A 16101-nucleotide genomic window follows, 5' to 3' on the forward strand; every position below is an offset into this window, starting at 1 on the left:
TCCTCTCCAGCAGCTGCTATCAGCTCGGGCCAGACTAGAAAAGAAATGTCAGTCTTCACGGATATAATCATACCTTATCTCAGACACCTTATAACTCCTTTATTTACCCAAGTCAAGTAGAAAAAGGCTAAAATGTGAGTTTCTTGTCTTAGGGTTACGTATTATACCTTTTTTCAGATTTTCCTCTCCATTGAAGCTAGGGAGCTGCTGCTTCTCTGAATGAGAATGAATTGATTCATTATACATAAGACAGTAAAAAGATAAAGAATCTATCAGGTGAGACATTTAAGGCCACTGGTGTGGTTCTGGTGAAGTGAGATTACGTTCCATTACTGAGGTGGTTGGAATTCCAAAGGATAGTATTCATCCATCCAGAGTTAATCAAATTAGAATGTTGGAGAACAGCCATGATAGTTAACTAAATTCAAATCTCGTAGCATTGCCTGTGGGGCTAACCAACTCTAAATTTGTAACATGGCTCTGATTATTTGGCATGTGCTTTAAAGTGCTTTTATAGTTAATGAAAAAATTGAGTATTTGAAGGTTCAGAGGTCTGAATTTAATCAATTGTCAAAAGGAAGATTTTGATATATCAAATACAAGACTGTTTCTTCATATTCAAAGGCCAAAGAGTTTTCTTCCCCTCTTGACTTGCTTGTAAATAATCAGTGCCACAGAAACACAAATAAATAATTGGCCATTTTTGATGCACTCTGTATAATTTACAAGAGATCAAAAGATTATTACATGGTGCAAACAGTACTGTATGAACAATCATCCTGTGGTCCAAGTCAGCAGTGTATTAATGGACCAGATTTTTGTGCATGCATCTGTGTGTGTGTGTGTGTGTGTGTGTGTTTGTGTACTATGTATATATAACTTTTTAAATTTAAAGACTCAAGGATTAAGGCTTACGTATTAAGTTCTATGCTACTGGAATTGACCTGGAAAGATTAAAAGATTGTTATCTGTTTACAGATAATAATAGAAGATGAAAATCTTCATGAAAATGACAATATTAAAAATGACTTGGACTTATCCAAAAAGATCCCATGGTCAATTTTTAATAAAAAATAAAATTCATAAATGATACGATTCCCTATCTTTAAGAGTATCCCTTTTATCATTGTTAAGGATACCTTCTCAACAGTTGATTTGGTTCTGGCCTTTTTTTGTGGTATTTGATGTTCTTCTTTAATATATAATCAGTCAAACAAGTAATAGTGCAAAAATGGGCTGTGTTCACCCAAAACAGAGAGATCAATCTTTTTTGCATACAGCATTTTCTCTTTCGTACAATGTGCTTTATCAATAAAATTTCTTTATCAATAAAATTTCTTCATCTAGGAAACCTCTTTTAATTTATTCAGAGATTGTCTTTATCAAGCTAAGCTCCAGCAAATGGTGTTTGGAATAATAATTTATACTTTTTAAAAGCAGCCAAGCACTGGCTGTTTTCTCCTTACTGAGTGGTCAGATTCCATAATCACCATGTGGAAAACACCCTCAGTAAGGGAAGTTGAACCAGACCCACAATGCTGTCAAGGAGAAGGTTGAGTTGCACGTTACAATGCAATATCCTCAATGCTGATGTTATTTTTTCCTTCCCATAGGGAACCACAGTCAGATATCCCGAGTACCTGTTGCTATTAAAGTGCTGGATGTCAATGACAACGCCCCTGAATTCGCATCCGAATATGAGGCATTTTTATGTGAAAATGGAAAACCCGGCCAAGTAAATATCTCCATGTTGTTAATACTGAATTTGTTTGTATACAGCTGTCTCATACTTGATTAACCTGCATTACAGTGTGCATCTGCATCATTTATAATCTGCAAAATCATAGGCAAGACACATCCAAATGGGAACAGAGAGGGAGTATTTTTCTTTTGGAGATGTTAATTCTCTTTCTGCTTAAGACCAAATTGGCTCCTGTAATGGAACAACTTGCTGTGCCCAGAACCCAGAGCCAAAACACTATCTTGAAATATCTCGGGATATGGATGATTGCAGGGGAGGTCTTAGAGTGACGGGGCCAAATTTTTAGCCTTCAAATGACAGGAGGCGAGGGCGAAGCCCATAGGGAAGGCTTGTTTGTTCGTATCAAATGTAGGAGTAACACATAATAATGGAACCCCAGGAAGAAAGAGCTGTTGTAGGAAGTGAGTTTTTAAATCTGTAAAAATGTAGATATATTTAAATAGACATGAGACCAATAGCATGTTTTAGACATGGAAGTAGAGCATCCGATAATTGTGTACTGATGTGTATTGGTGGAACTGTTTTAAAAATCTGTCTTATACAGCATAAATAGGACAATGAGACAGAGAGAAAGAGGGAGGAAGGGAGGAAGGAAGGATTGAGGAAAGGAAGAAGGGCGGGTGGGAGGGAGGGAAGGAGGTGGGGGTGGGAGGGAGGGAAGGAGAGAATTAAGAAAGAACAAAAACAAAAAGCAAGCCTGCTATACTCTGAATGTCAAAATGGAAATAGTCTATGTAAAGTTCGAAAAAACCACAAATGTAATAGATTTATTTTAACAAGGTGCCAAAGTACTGTATGTTTAAGAAATTTATCGTTTTTCAACTTCCTAATTTATTTCTGGATGGTGACATTTTAATTTAAATAAACAGCAGCTGACAGCATGACACTGGAGTTGTTAATCCAACTATTCTTGTGCCTCATGTGGGTGTTAGGAATTAAACTTACTATCTGCCAAGCAGTTTACCTGACAAAAGTCAGAATTTTTCCACCTAAGAAAGGAATAGCACTGTGGTGCTATATTTTTATGTAATTATTACAAAAGATGAAGTTGTTACCGCCTATAAAACAGCGGACATCTCCCCCTAGACTATTCTCGTACATCGGAAAGATTAGCATTGTTTCCATCTACCAAAATAAGACACACATACCTGTGCATGCACACACAAAGTAAAAGCTAAAATTCTAATAGTAAAATTAATTCTAAACACCTAGACATCATATTGTTATAATCAAAATATTCGCCTTCAGCAGTGATATGCTAAAGGTTACATCTTTTTAAAACTAACATTTGAACATTAGTTTCAGTATTTCTTCATTCCACCATGTCCAGTTGCCCTCTATCGGTCTTATCTTTTGAGCGTTTTTATTTATGACTCTTTGAGGATGGAGTGTATATATACTTGGCAGTAAAATATCATTTTGCTAAGTTGGTGAATGGGTTTAATGGTGAGAGTCTGATCAAAATATATGCAGGTCAGTTTCAAGGATACTGTTGTATGGGCCAGACTGTTGCTGGGGTAATATAGCCAGTCACAGAGTTATAAGCCAGACATTTTTGATCGTACAGCAACTGTCAAATGCTTTAGAATTTAAATAAAACTCCATTGTTCATGCAAAACTCATCACACAAGTTCAGAGAGTCAATGGCATTGATATTTCAAAAATTCCACATTGGCTTCACTTATGATATTGACATGCATGCCTTTGGACCTCCTGGAATCTGGAGGTTTACCCTGTGGATTTTGACTGTTTCCAAGGTTTTAATGATTCCTCAGCAGTTTTTATCCTCAGAAAAAATGCGTTGTTTCATCACCTTTCCTATGCGAGATCAAAATAAAAAACGAAAGTTGATTCTTTGTTTTATGATTTTTGCAAATCAAAACAAATGACTCATTCTGTGAAAAAATGTTTATGTTGTGTGTGTCCTCTGCACAATCTTATCCTCAAATGAATTTGTTTAGGCATGTTTATTAGAGTCCATATTTACATGAAGAAATCAGATCTTTGTTCAGCATAATTTTTGAACATATGGCTGACTGGTTGATATACAGGCAGTTGTTCAAATAACTCCTGAATTCCTTGTGGCAGTCAGAACTCATGTTTGATTCATTGCATCATTCCTAGGTCACTTTTAATGGCTCAAGTATCTCATTTTTGATGTCTCCAAAATTCATATTTGTAATCCACACTTAATAGTGTTCACTTATATAGGTTCAGCTCAGATATACTTTTGATCATGTCTTGTAATACCACAAAAATGGATGACTCACTTTGAAATTAGAATATTCATTATCACACTCTCATGAAAAACAAATGTCAAAAACTGAATTAGCGCTAAATTCACAGCCATCTCAGTATTTTTCAACAATTAATGTCTGCTGTATAATGGCCTCAGAGAAAGGAGTACAAGTGATTCTGAAATATCTGGTTTTCTTGGAAGATACGGATTTAAGGCTAACCTCAAAGGGGATCAGCTGCCTGGGAGATGATGCAGCTGGAGATCTTTAGCAATAATCAAGCAAAAGCCATTTTTAAAAAACCCCAATCCGTAAAAACCTTCTGGACTGAGCAAGCTGCTGTAAGCAGGTTTTTAAATCATTTCACAAAATGAAAACCAGTATCGACATGAACATAGGAAACTCTCCTGTGCTTGACTCTTTTCCACTGAATCGGACTCATTTAAACAAAGAGTCAAAAGAGAAAGAAAGAAGGGAGGCCACTGTCCTTTTCTCTAAACACAGACCTCTCTCGTTCATGATACATATGTGCTGAAACTGGCATAGGTTCACTTTGAAAGTAGGGTGAGAAATCCTGTCTGTCCCTGCCACCTTCTTATGATTCTGAAGTGAAAGGTGCCATTTCCTTGAATTGGTTCCCTTAAGGGAGTAACAACCACCCATGATGGAGAGAAAGAGTTCATAGTCCTTATCAGAAAAAGTCAACGTGAATCCCTTTTGATTAGAATCCTGTTAAATACTCCCTCCATTTCAAGATTAAATGTTAATGTGGTATTTTCTGATTGCTAGTTACTCTTATTTAAAACATTTCCCCCAATAGTTATAGGTAAATTAAGTTAAAAGTTATAAGATGATGGATACCTTTAGTACAATAACGGCATGATATAGTCATCTACAGATTACTTAGCCCTCAGTTTAACAGGATAAGTACAAAGATTCTCTCTACTCACTCCTCCTTAGTGGTCAAAGCAAATTTAAGTGTATGGGTTGAGGATTTCACAATTAGAAAGCAAGATAAATAACTGAAAGTTCATGTGTCTAATAGGATGGTGGTTTTGGTCACTCAGTAAATATTTATTGAACACAAACTATGTGCCAGGACTTGGCTAGGTACCAGGGATTCAGTGACAAACACCACCCTAAACATCAGTCTTCTTCCCTGATAGACTTTTCTCTCTGGAAAACATATCATACAATTAGAGATGACAGAATTGCAAGAAAATATGTCAAATCCTCTGGGCAGAAAGGCTGAAGAGATGAGGGGAAATGAACTATCTTAATGAAAAGACTTCTTGAGCTAGGACACATTCCATCAGAGATAAGAAACATCTATCAAATGCTGAGAAGGAGTCAGCTTGGGATAAAGCAGATTCTGTCTGAAGAGAATGGGAATCTGGCTGGACGGGTGGAGGAACAGGTAACAGCTCTTCCAGGAGAAACCAGTATCTTCCTTCACTACGCATGATACCACCACACTCAGAAGCAAACACAGAAGAGAAATAGAGAACGTCAGTGACCAGTGTTGGCCAGAGGGCCTTCCATAACTCTGTTCTACATCTTACCTCCTTAACAGGGTCTCCAGGATTTTATTTCAGATGCTTAACTCTTGCTTACTATACATACGGAATTAGGGCAATATGATACGGAATTAGGCAGTTCATTGATGCAGGACTGTACTGAAAATATTGCATTTCTAGGTGTGAGTCAAGGTCTCCTGTTTAGTCTCAGAATACTTATTGTTTGAGAATTATTTAGGCAACAGACCACTTCAGCTCTTTTTCCTTCAGGAAGGAGCTTTCCCTGTCACTATAAATAAATCTAGTGGAGTATAATTTAAGCTTCATCACTATCTATAGAAGTTGAGATGTGCTATTTAGCATCAACTTAATTACGTCTGGGTTAAAAGCATACTTTGCTTTATCTCTCTTAATCCCTTCTCTCTGACCAAGACTGCAGCAGTATAAAGTCTGCTTATCATGGGAATATCACAGGTCAGAAAAAACAGGTAATAGCCTCTATTTATAGATATGTATCTAGCCAATGTTTGGCATGTAATGGATGTTCACAAAATTTTAGAATCATGGTTTAATTTATTCCATTCAGCAGTGACAAATATTTCAATAATTAGTTTTTCAGATATTACCATGGAAACACTTGTTTTATTCACAGACACACAGTGCACAAGTGAACCTCTTTAAATGAAAAATCATTTATTTATTGAACAATATTTATTGTGCATCTACAAGATGCTGAATATTATAATATGACCTGGGGAAACAATGTGAAAAGAACAAAAAAAGTGTTCTTTCTAATGGAACTGAATGAGGAAGAGGGGTAATAAAAAATGTAGGATGAATAAATAGCATAATTTAAACTTTGAAAACAGCGTTGAAGGAAACATTAACACAGCTAGACAGAAGGGAACAAAGAAAAAGCAGAGATCTACTTTGTACAGTGTTGTTAGAGAACGGTACTTTTCAAATGGGTATCACTTAAGCTGAAACTGAAAAAAAATGAGAAAGGGTAGTCACACAAGAAATGGAATCAAGAGCCTTCTAGCCAACAGGATAAGCTTGTGCAAAGACCCTGAAGGGAGATAAACCATGGTTTGTTTGAAAAATTGAAGACGTCTATGGCTGCGAATAATAAGTGTAATAAGCAAGAATGAAATTGGAGTTTTATGTTTGACTAAAATCTAAACACACACAGACGCACGCATGCACAATTAAGCAGGAAGAGCACTGAGAAGGCTATAATTGCGAAAGATAATGGTAGCCTGACCTAAGGTGCTGGCAGTAGAGATGGAGAGAAGTGACTGCGGAGGCCGCACGCTTCCGTGAATGAAATAATGTATGCAGACACCTAACGTGCAATCAGCATCATTGTTCTGGGAGTTTGGTGTCGCAATGACATTTTATCGATATGGGAGCTGAGGTTGAAAAAGAGTAAGGATCTTACCTAAGGGCATGAAAAGTGGGAAAGATGGGTTTCAAAGTCTGTTCTTGAAGGTACCCAAGTCCTTGAACTTTCTAGGAATTCACAATGCTTCCCAAGAAGCAGACTTTGAAATTCCATTGCTTCTATGACACACTTTTCAGAAAAATAGTAATGACAATAAGATTCTGATCAAGAGTGAGCACTTTTCTAAAAAAAAAAAAAAAAAAAAAAAAATCAACTCCTGTGACCAATAAAATATTCTATTCAAAAGCATTCCATGGAAATTAAAGTGAAAGGAAATAAGGCTTAAAAAGAAAAGTAAAAATAATTATCCCTTGATAAACACGAGCAATGAATGGGTTTGCCACTGTATTTACATACTTTTTAGTTTCTGTTGGTCTTTTTCTAATACATGTGAAACAATGAAATGAAATTACAGCATTTTATAACATTCATGAAACAATAAATGTAGGAGGATTTAATTTTAACTTTCCTGCCAGGGGGCATCTTTCAGGATGCATACACAAGAGAGAGACAGGAATGATTTTAGAACAGATGAAATTGATGGCCTCAACAAAATATATAAAATGTGATTTTCATTTTACTTTGGGTGGAGTAAGGATATGGGAAATTAGTGGAATGCAAAAAACAGTATTTGAAGAAGATATGTAACAAACACTTATTTCAAGAGAGTCATTCATAGAAGTATAACTTTTAGAGTACAATTTTGACAGAAGGGAAAAGCGTAAGTGAAAAAATACAGTGGAAGGGTTTGAAACCAGCAGAATCTAAGTGTGAGTCACAGCCCTGCCATTTACGAGTTTTGTGACCTGGGGCTTTAACTTACGTGAAACTCTCATATTTTAGGAATATCTAGCTCAATAGCAAGTGCTCAATAAATAACTATAATGATTAGTACTATATAATTTAACTGGTCTCATAGTTTGGAAAGCAAAATATACTTTAATAGTATTGTTTTGTTGTTTTTATTGCTGCGATTGTTATATGTTTATGAATTTTGATTTGGAGCAAAACACTGTAAATAATCCCTAAACAGGTCAATATGAAAGAGGACAATCTATTCCCCTGTACTGGAGTAACGCCTCCTCTGATACTTTACAAGGGTTCTATCTGTCAAAGGTGAAGGAAGGGCTTGTACTTCATTCTTCCCCACGTGAATTTCTGGGCTAATAGACTTATTTCTTTCAAATACACAGGGATCAACTTACAGGAACTCACACAATCTAAATCTGTTTTGAAGTCATGCTTGCAGCCTCTTGTGTGATTCCCAATCCACACGTTTTATGCTGGCCCCTCAACTAAATAGGATCGATAATCCACAGAGAAAATGGCATAAAGGATTGTTTACGAATCTTGAGCTGTTACTGACTGATGCATCCTCTTTGTTTTGTTTTCAACCTACAAGTTAGTGAGTCAGAACTTAGGATGGAAGCATGGTGGGTACACGTGCATGCTTGTTTTTATTTGTTCGTAGAAGCCATGATGATGAGCAAGTCTTTTTGAGAAAAGTAAAACTGAGACTAGACATTAGGAGGTTTCAGTTCTAAGCTTTCAGTTAGTGACGTAAATTGGGTAAGATCTGGTACCAAGAGGAGCTGATGAATTACTGAAAGGGCAGAGAAGCAAAGGGAATTAGTGCTAGAACCACCAAGCTATGTAGACATAATGTGTTCAAAAGGAGGCTGAAGAAGTCTCCAAGCCTTTAAGACATAGAGGGTTTTAGAGGATAGCATTTCTTAAAATAAGTGCTCAAGAAACACTTTTAGGGGATAGCATGTCAATATACGCTATGGTGTGTGATGTGTCCGTGTGTGTGTGCGTGTTTTACCTGGTAAGGTGGGGAACCACTGTATTAAACAGAGGTAAACAACATTATCTCTGTTGGTTTTGTTTAACCAAAAGATCCCCTCGCATTTATAAATACATACAAATCCCGAAAAGGCTGTATGGTCTTCACCATTTACCAAACATAGTTGATCAAAAAATCTTAAAAATTTCCTTCAGAGAAAACTATAAAACTAGTGGTACATGAAACCCAGCTGGAAAAATCTTGCCCCAGAAGTATAAACAATAGGATAGATATATTTTCAGCCCAGGAAGTAATGCTTGTATGATACGAAGAGGGCGTCAGGAGATACTCCTGTGAAGTTATAAACAGTGGAAAATGGAGAGGAGTTGAGATTAAAAAGGAAGTTGAGGCTTCTAAATTATGTTAAAAACTGTGTATTTTTACCTTACCAGGGAGGTTTTCAAAGCAAAGCAAGTGATGGGAGTAATTTTTAAAAATATATTGATCATTTCAGAGGTACACAAAATGCATGTGAAATATGCAGAGTCCAGCAAAAGAAAAGGGAAAATTCAGACTCTTTATAAATACATCCTTCAAGAGTCCTTGCTTTGTACCATTTTATCTCAGCTTAGTTTCAGGAAAGGAAAGGGGAGTGAAAAAGAATGAAACCGAGGAAAGCATCGGAAGTTCTGTAGTGGATCTATGAAGGCACACCCCCAGATGTCTACCCAGAGGCCTGAGGACTTCACTTACTGCTTGACAGAGACATATGCAGTCTAATCTGCATCCTCTTGTTGTATTTTCAGTAGGTCAGACCTCTAAATATACGCTCTGAATAGCCACATAATTCTTTTTTAAAACAAGGATATAGTCATGCAAAGAAATGTGACGTGGGGAAACACTTTGGGCAGGAAAAGAAAAAGCTTGATTGCCATGCAAATTACACAAAAGTACCTAGGAACTGATCATTAAGTGGACACGAATAGTGCTTGTTTTGAACTATATTATACAGTTTTAAAATAATTGAGCTATCGTGTGGGGTTTAATATAATTTCTCAAATTCCCGTATTTCCTCTTTTTTCAATCAGTCATCGTTGGTATAACCATCTCTCTGGTAGGCATAATTTCTGTTTTCAAAGACCGCTCTTTTAGGGAATGATTCTTAGCCTATTTTGTTGTATTCTCTTCCGCTACGGACACCGTTGATAATCTGATAAAAGCTATGGATTTTCCTCTCAGATAGGTGCATATATAATTAATGTCATACAGTTTTACTTTCATGTATCACCCTTTCCTTCCTCAAGGTGAAACCTACTGCTCTAAGAAACAGAAGGAGGTATTTCAGAAACGTTAACCCTAGTAACCAGAAATAAACTAGCAGTAATAGGCAAAAAAGTGAACAGGAAAACAAAAATGATGCTGTCCCTTCTGTAATGCCTTTGACATCCCCTCTTCTCATTTACTCCCTTTCCACCACCTTCAAAATCAAAAGGGAACCTTAATACTCATAAAGCAAAGTACACGGGTGGCAGGAGTAGACAAGGTCATCCTTAGGCACTCTCAAAATACTGGCGGTCTAAGACCCAGTTTAATCCAAGTACATGTGCAGAAGGTATGAATGTCAACAAGACTTGAGGGCAACCTGACACAGTAGGGCAGGAGGATGCAGGGAGTTTGTTAACCAGTTCACCCGGGGTCAGATGTTAGATATAATGTCTTTGATGTGCTGGCGTTCGGTCTGATAAGTCTCTTAATACCTTCCTCTCAAGGTTATGTAAGATACTGGTGATGATACTAAAACATGCCTGACATGATTTATTTATTCATCCATTTATTCATTTAGACAAATACTTACTAAACAGCTACCATGTGCTAGACACTATTCTAACAGTAGTGAGAGGGGGAAAAAACCCCAACTCATCACCTAAGAACAAATCAATTGAGTAATGCCTGCAGGAACTCATAGGGGATGTTCTAATAGAGTCCGTGAGAGTTTTAAGGTTGTTAACAGATCAGATAATCAGAAATGTGCGTGTTTGCTGGCTGCTCACCTTTTAAAAAGTTGATAATGACAGTGAAACCCTGCTGCTATTAAATATTTTTGAGTTAGTATAAAAGTATAAAATAAAGTTTAATAAACTATACTAAGAAAAACAATCTAACTTAGCTTTAGTGTTATTGATAAACTGAGTGGTTTCTCTAAAAACAGAGTCAAAATTATGATATGGCTCATAATTCTCAAAAACATTTTTTTTTCATGTGATGCTTTAGAAATGTCATTTGATTTCAAATCAGTAATTTCAAAAAATAGATCAGAGTCCACTCCCGCTGAAATCCAAACATGTCCCCAAGATCATTTCCTTATGCAACACCCCAGATATACTTTGTTTTTCTGATAGAGATGCATTTTAGCTTTCATTCCCATAAAATTAAGGACAGTAAATTACCAAACATTCGATTTTTCAATAGCAACCTACCATCATTGGTAGAAAGGTCAATATTTAAACTACTAAACTATATATGTATTCCTAAAAATCTATGTCCTCTCCAGAAATTTTTATAACATTTTCACGAAACAGTTGTCCAATTACTTAAAAATTAACTGATGTCAGAGTAGCTCACAGTGGGGAATATGTGCAGTTTTCATTTGTCATCAACTCGGTTGTGAGTTGAAATAAAATCTGCTTGTGTGCAGGAGCACTTCCTTCAATAATTCTCTTCTTTGTCTTCTATTGTTTAAAGCCAAATGTGCTCAGATGTTACTACATCAATGGACATTTCAGCCTTTTTAATATGGGTAACTTTGTACATTTTAATAGCATAAAATCCTTCAAGTGATCTGCCAGGCATTTTAAGGTAAAAATGACCAGACAGTGGCCATCTGCATTAAAATGAAATGAAGTGTCAAAAATGGTTTAAACCAAAGTCTTAACCATAGCCAGTTCATGGGATATTTGGAAATTAATTTAGAAATTCACCATTTCATCACTTTTTCTGCCCCCAACACATCATGCACTGAGTTTGATGTCAGCTTGGCAATACAGACTCCCCTGGTGAATAATAACAAGGTACCTATAATACCAGTTTTGTCCCTTGGCTCAAAAAAGTGGATTCCAGACTTAAGCGTGTGCATCAGAATCACTTAGAAGACTGCTTAAAATGCAGATTTCTAGGCCCTGCCCCAAGCCTTTTTGGTTCAGCAGGCTCAAGAAGTTGCATGTCTAACCGAGTTCCTGGCCTAAATACATGGTGGAAAAAAATACTCATTGCAGGTGTAACGTTTAGGCCGTACTTCTGAGATGTGGTATGACAGGGGCTTATACTCCTTGACTTCAGGTAAGCTACCTGATTGCATCTTTCGTTTTGGTTGCCGTGGCTTACCTTAACACGCGGGTGCGTTCAGCAGCATGTGTGAGCCTTTTTCACGCAGATTACTTAGAAACAGTAGGAGCGGCGTTACTCACAGGGGTTCGAGCCCTTAAATACGCTTTGAGAATGCATTTTGTTACGAATGATTTCCACCCTAGAACATCAGGAAATCCTCTCTCCATTTGCTTTTGCTCACACACTTCAGGAACTACTTCTTCAACAGGCACAGGTGGGAATTGAAGTCTTTTAAAACAAAATTGGGTAAAGGGAGAAGGGGATGCTCCGTGTGCTCACAAGTTAACTGTTTCCCCCTCTGTTCATAACTGCCTGAAAGAAGGCTCTTGTCAACTTCGTCTGTTGAATATCTGTACATGCAGGCTGACTGTGAGTCATCTGTGTTTCACGCTTTGCCCCTTGTACTTTAATACTTTTTTAATAAAACTGGAAGCCTAGGGACATCTCTCTGCACTTCAGTGTCAAGGCAAATATGCTAGCTGTTTAGATACAGTGAATACAACTGCATTCCCGACGAATCTGATGGAGAAGAGGCCCTGTTTGCATAACATTAAAGTTGTTATGTTTATTAAGGTGCTATGTCATGAATACATGGTAGTGACCTTAATAAAAAAATAATACATAGTGATGAGAACTAATACTCACTGAACGTTTACTAGGAACCAGACACTGTATTAAGAGACTGACGTGGATTTACATTAAGAATGAAAATGACCCTACGAGAAAAGTATTATTTTTATTTAAAACTTAGGAATACGAGTAAACTGAGTTTCTGAAAGAGTGTATGGAGTCCCTCCACGTCCTGCAGTGAGCAAAGGATGCGACTGTGACTTTTACGGAGGCAGCTTTATTTCAGAGTCTAGCACCTTAATGACTATCTCACTGTCTTAACCATGAGTTATATTTTGTGCTATTTTTTGTTATACTGTTACTCAAGCGAAGTACCATGATAGGACGTTTCGCAAGGTCCCAAACCTACAAAGGAAGGATGTGTTCCATTTAAAAAATGGAGAAATAGACGTTGAGAGACATTATTTCATTTATGCCTCAAATAACCTTGATGCACTGCTTACCTTAGAGCATGTGCATCTGATACAGCACAAAACTTCACAGCTATTGACAATGTCCTTAAATTGTGGTTCTCCTCTTGTTTAGGTGATAAGTTACAAGGCAATGACACCCCTTTCTCAAAAAGAAGTGATTCATTTTTTTCTCCTTAGTGATATTGGCGAAGTTGAATGGGACATAATTGTTCAAACAGATATAACCTAGAGGTATCATAATTATACTTCTCTAAACTTCACAAAGCTGAGAGCATTTCCCTGTTAATTTTTTTATGGTACATCTGATATCATCTTGACTGTCATGCTTCATAGGCATTTTTTGGTAGAAATTCTGTTGTAGCTATTTACAGTAGTGGGGTAAGCTATAATTTTTTACTACATTAGCTGTTGCCCAGTGTTTCATATTGCAGTGATTAATATCAAAGAATCATAAATATGAATTATTAAGCTAATTCTTTGACGTCCTAAGAAACATCTTAGCGCTAAGTTAACGCAGCTTTGCAAATGAAATAAGCACATTCAACTGGCACCGATTCCAAGTATGTGTATCTATTCAAACAGTTCCCCACACAGTGGTAGTTCTTCTCATCCCTGTAATTTATTCATCTCAGGATACACTCCAAAGCATTGTTTGCATGTGTTATCCACTAGCTTTAAAAACAGTATTCATTACTGGGAGGGAACAGATGCAACTCTTCAGAAAGGTTTGCTGCAGTGATGTTTGTGCCGAGGAACATTCTATTTGGCAAACGTTTGTAACCTAATGAGTGAAATGAGAAGAGTTGTGAGGATTCCAGAGTCAAGGCCTTTACCACTAAGATCCTCCCAAGAGCCACACTGCAATCACTGTAACAATTCCAGGTTTCATTCCAGAAGCCCAAAGATACTCAATTGGAAAGAAACCTGCAATTGCCCAGTGGAATTTTCAAATACCCTTAAATTTACTATTTCAAGCCACAGATACCAAATGGGCACAAAAATAATGACCTTAATTTTCATCAACTTTATCAAAGCTGAGGTTTTTAAAGTGATGAATGTTTCTCCTTATTCCTGGCACAAACCATCCATAAGAATTTAGAAAACTGAAAAAGATTCCTTGGACTGAACTGTTGGTCCATTAAAGGAATGTCACTCAGCTTTTAAAGGCAGTGGGAGCCCTCTGATGTCATCAGAAATGCTGACGTCAAGTTTTATGTTACAGGTCATTCAAACAGTGAGTGCCATGGACAAAGATGACCCCAAAAACGGACATTATTTCTTATACAGTCTTCTTCCAGAAATGGTCAACAATCCGAATTTTACCATCAGGAAAAATGAAGGTAAATATGTTAGCACTGTAAAACAGAGTAGGCTATAAATTGGAAAATAGGATGTGATTTCATAATTTGACTGAAAATATCAGTAAAATAATTTTTTTTCACCCATGAGGCATTGAAACTTAGCTTTATCAGCCTAATGGCATGGTAATTACATCACTTCCTCTTTCCAATATTGAAACAATAGACAAGGAAATTGTGAATGTGGGCGTTAATTTTATCCCAGGGAATACCTCAATCACCTTACTTAAAAAAACAAAAATGAACAGTAAGATTTAACCCCTGTGAAAGTTCCAGCAATTTTGAGATACTGAGACATCTGACAGGAGGAGTTGGCTTCTGCTTTGCAGCTGTTAAGTTTTAACTGAATGTTTACCGAGTCCGTATGGAAAGTCTATTCTAATTTTGCTTGGTTTGTGGGTACACATTAGGGGTGTTTGTTTTAAGCCTGTACCAAACTTTGACGATAGCAATTAGATCAGAAAATCCTTCTTGAAGGACAAATATTTTGGAGCTAACATGAACTGATTTTGTTGTTAAGTCTTTTACTCATGGAGAGCATTTAATATATTTCATTATTTCTTGAGAACCAAGTTCGGATTAACCGTCTCGCTTAACTATTGTCTATTACATATGAAGGTCATAGATCATTTTAAAAAGTCTATCGTGTACATTTTTCTTTCGTAAGCTGCTGTGTATTTAACAAGGATTTTTAGCTGTTTATTTGGGCTCAGATGTATTTAAGTCTTAGTTTCAGCTGTTTCAGAATGATTAGCAAAGTAAATGTATTGTCTGGGGCTGTCCTCTGGCTTTCCTATAGGCATCTGTTTAGATTTCTGAATGTTCTATATAGAAGCCATACTCAGAAGAGTAAAATTTGGTTCATGACAATTGTTTGGATCATTTGCTCTGTTTTGTTTCAGGGAGGTAGCAGATTTTGATAAAACTTGCTTTGTGAAGTAAAACAACATTTTATGGCTCTTGTTAAATATATTCTGGCCTCACCTCTAAACTTAATGCTACTTAGCTCTATGGGGATGCCTTGATAAATATGGGTGCATCACGGAAAAGGAAATGAGAAAGTTGTTATACAGATATTACTCATTTAGTTGGCTTCCACTATTATAAAAACTAAGGAGACAAAATCTTGATCTTTTGCCTCAATAATGGAGGGACATGTGTTAGCCTCTCTAAATTAGGAGCTCTAATTCAGGTACGTTGTCTTTGTTTTTTGCTTAATGCTGCCAAGATTTCTTTTTAGTGAAAGTCACATGACTATGTCTAAGATGAGAGCCCCCTTGGAAATCCCAAACTGAACCGGAAGCCTGCAGAAGTGTGGCCCACGCTTACTTTGATTGTGAGCTGATAGGTATCAGTCATTATTTTTGTGTATCAAATGCCCTACATTTAAAAATTCTCTGTGAAGAAATGTTTTCCCATCCCGAAGGTTCTGAGCTCCTTGGCGCTTTCTGCGCGTTCTGCAGTTTTCGAGAAATGCCTGTTGCGGGTCCGGCCCATCAAAGGCACTGCAAAGACACGTGTTGGGCGAATGAGAGGTTGTCACGGGGCACCTACGAAAGTGTAGTTTTGT

The 16101-nt window shown here is 36.9% G+C and overlaps 1 protein-coding gene across 1 annotated transcript in view; it reads left to right on the forward strand.

Annotated features, from left to right (window-relative positions):
* The window catches only part of CDH8 (cadherin 8), a 314936-nt gene that overhangs the window by 248225 nt on the left and 50610 nt on the right, over window positions 1-16101 (forward strand). The window contains exons 9-10 of the mRNA XM_031458332.2: window positions 1614-1735; window positions 14396-14513. Coding sequence (XP_031314192.2) covers window positions 1614-1735; window positions 14396-14513 — 240 coding nt within the window. The remainder of the gene's footprint in view (window positions 1-1613; window positions 1736-14395; window positions 14514-16101) is intronic.

This window comes from Camelus dromedarius, chromosome 9, assembly GCF_036321535.1.
Source record: "Camelus dromedarius isolate mCamDro1 chromosome 9, mCamDro1.pat, whole genome shotgun sequence".
Classification (NCBI taxonomy): Eukaryota; Metazoa; Chordata; class Mammalia; order Artiodactyla; family Camelidae; genus Camelus; species Camelus dromedarius.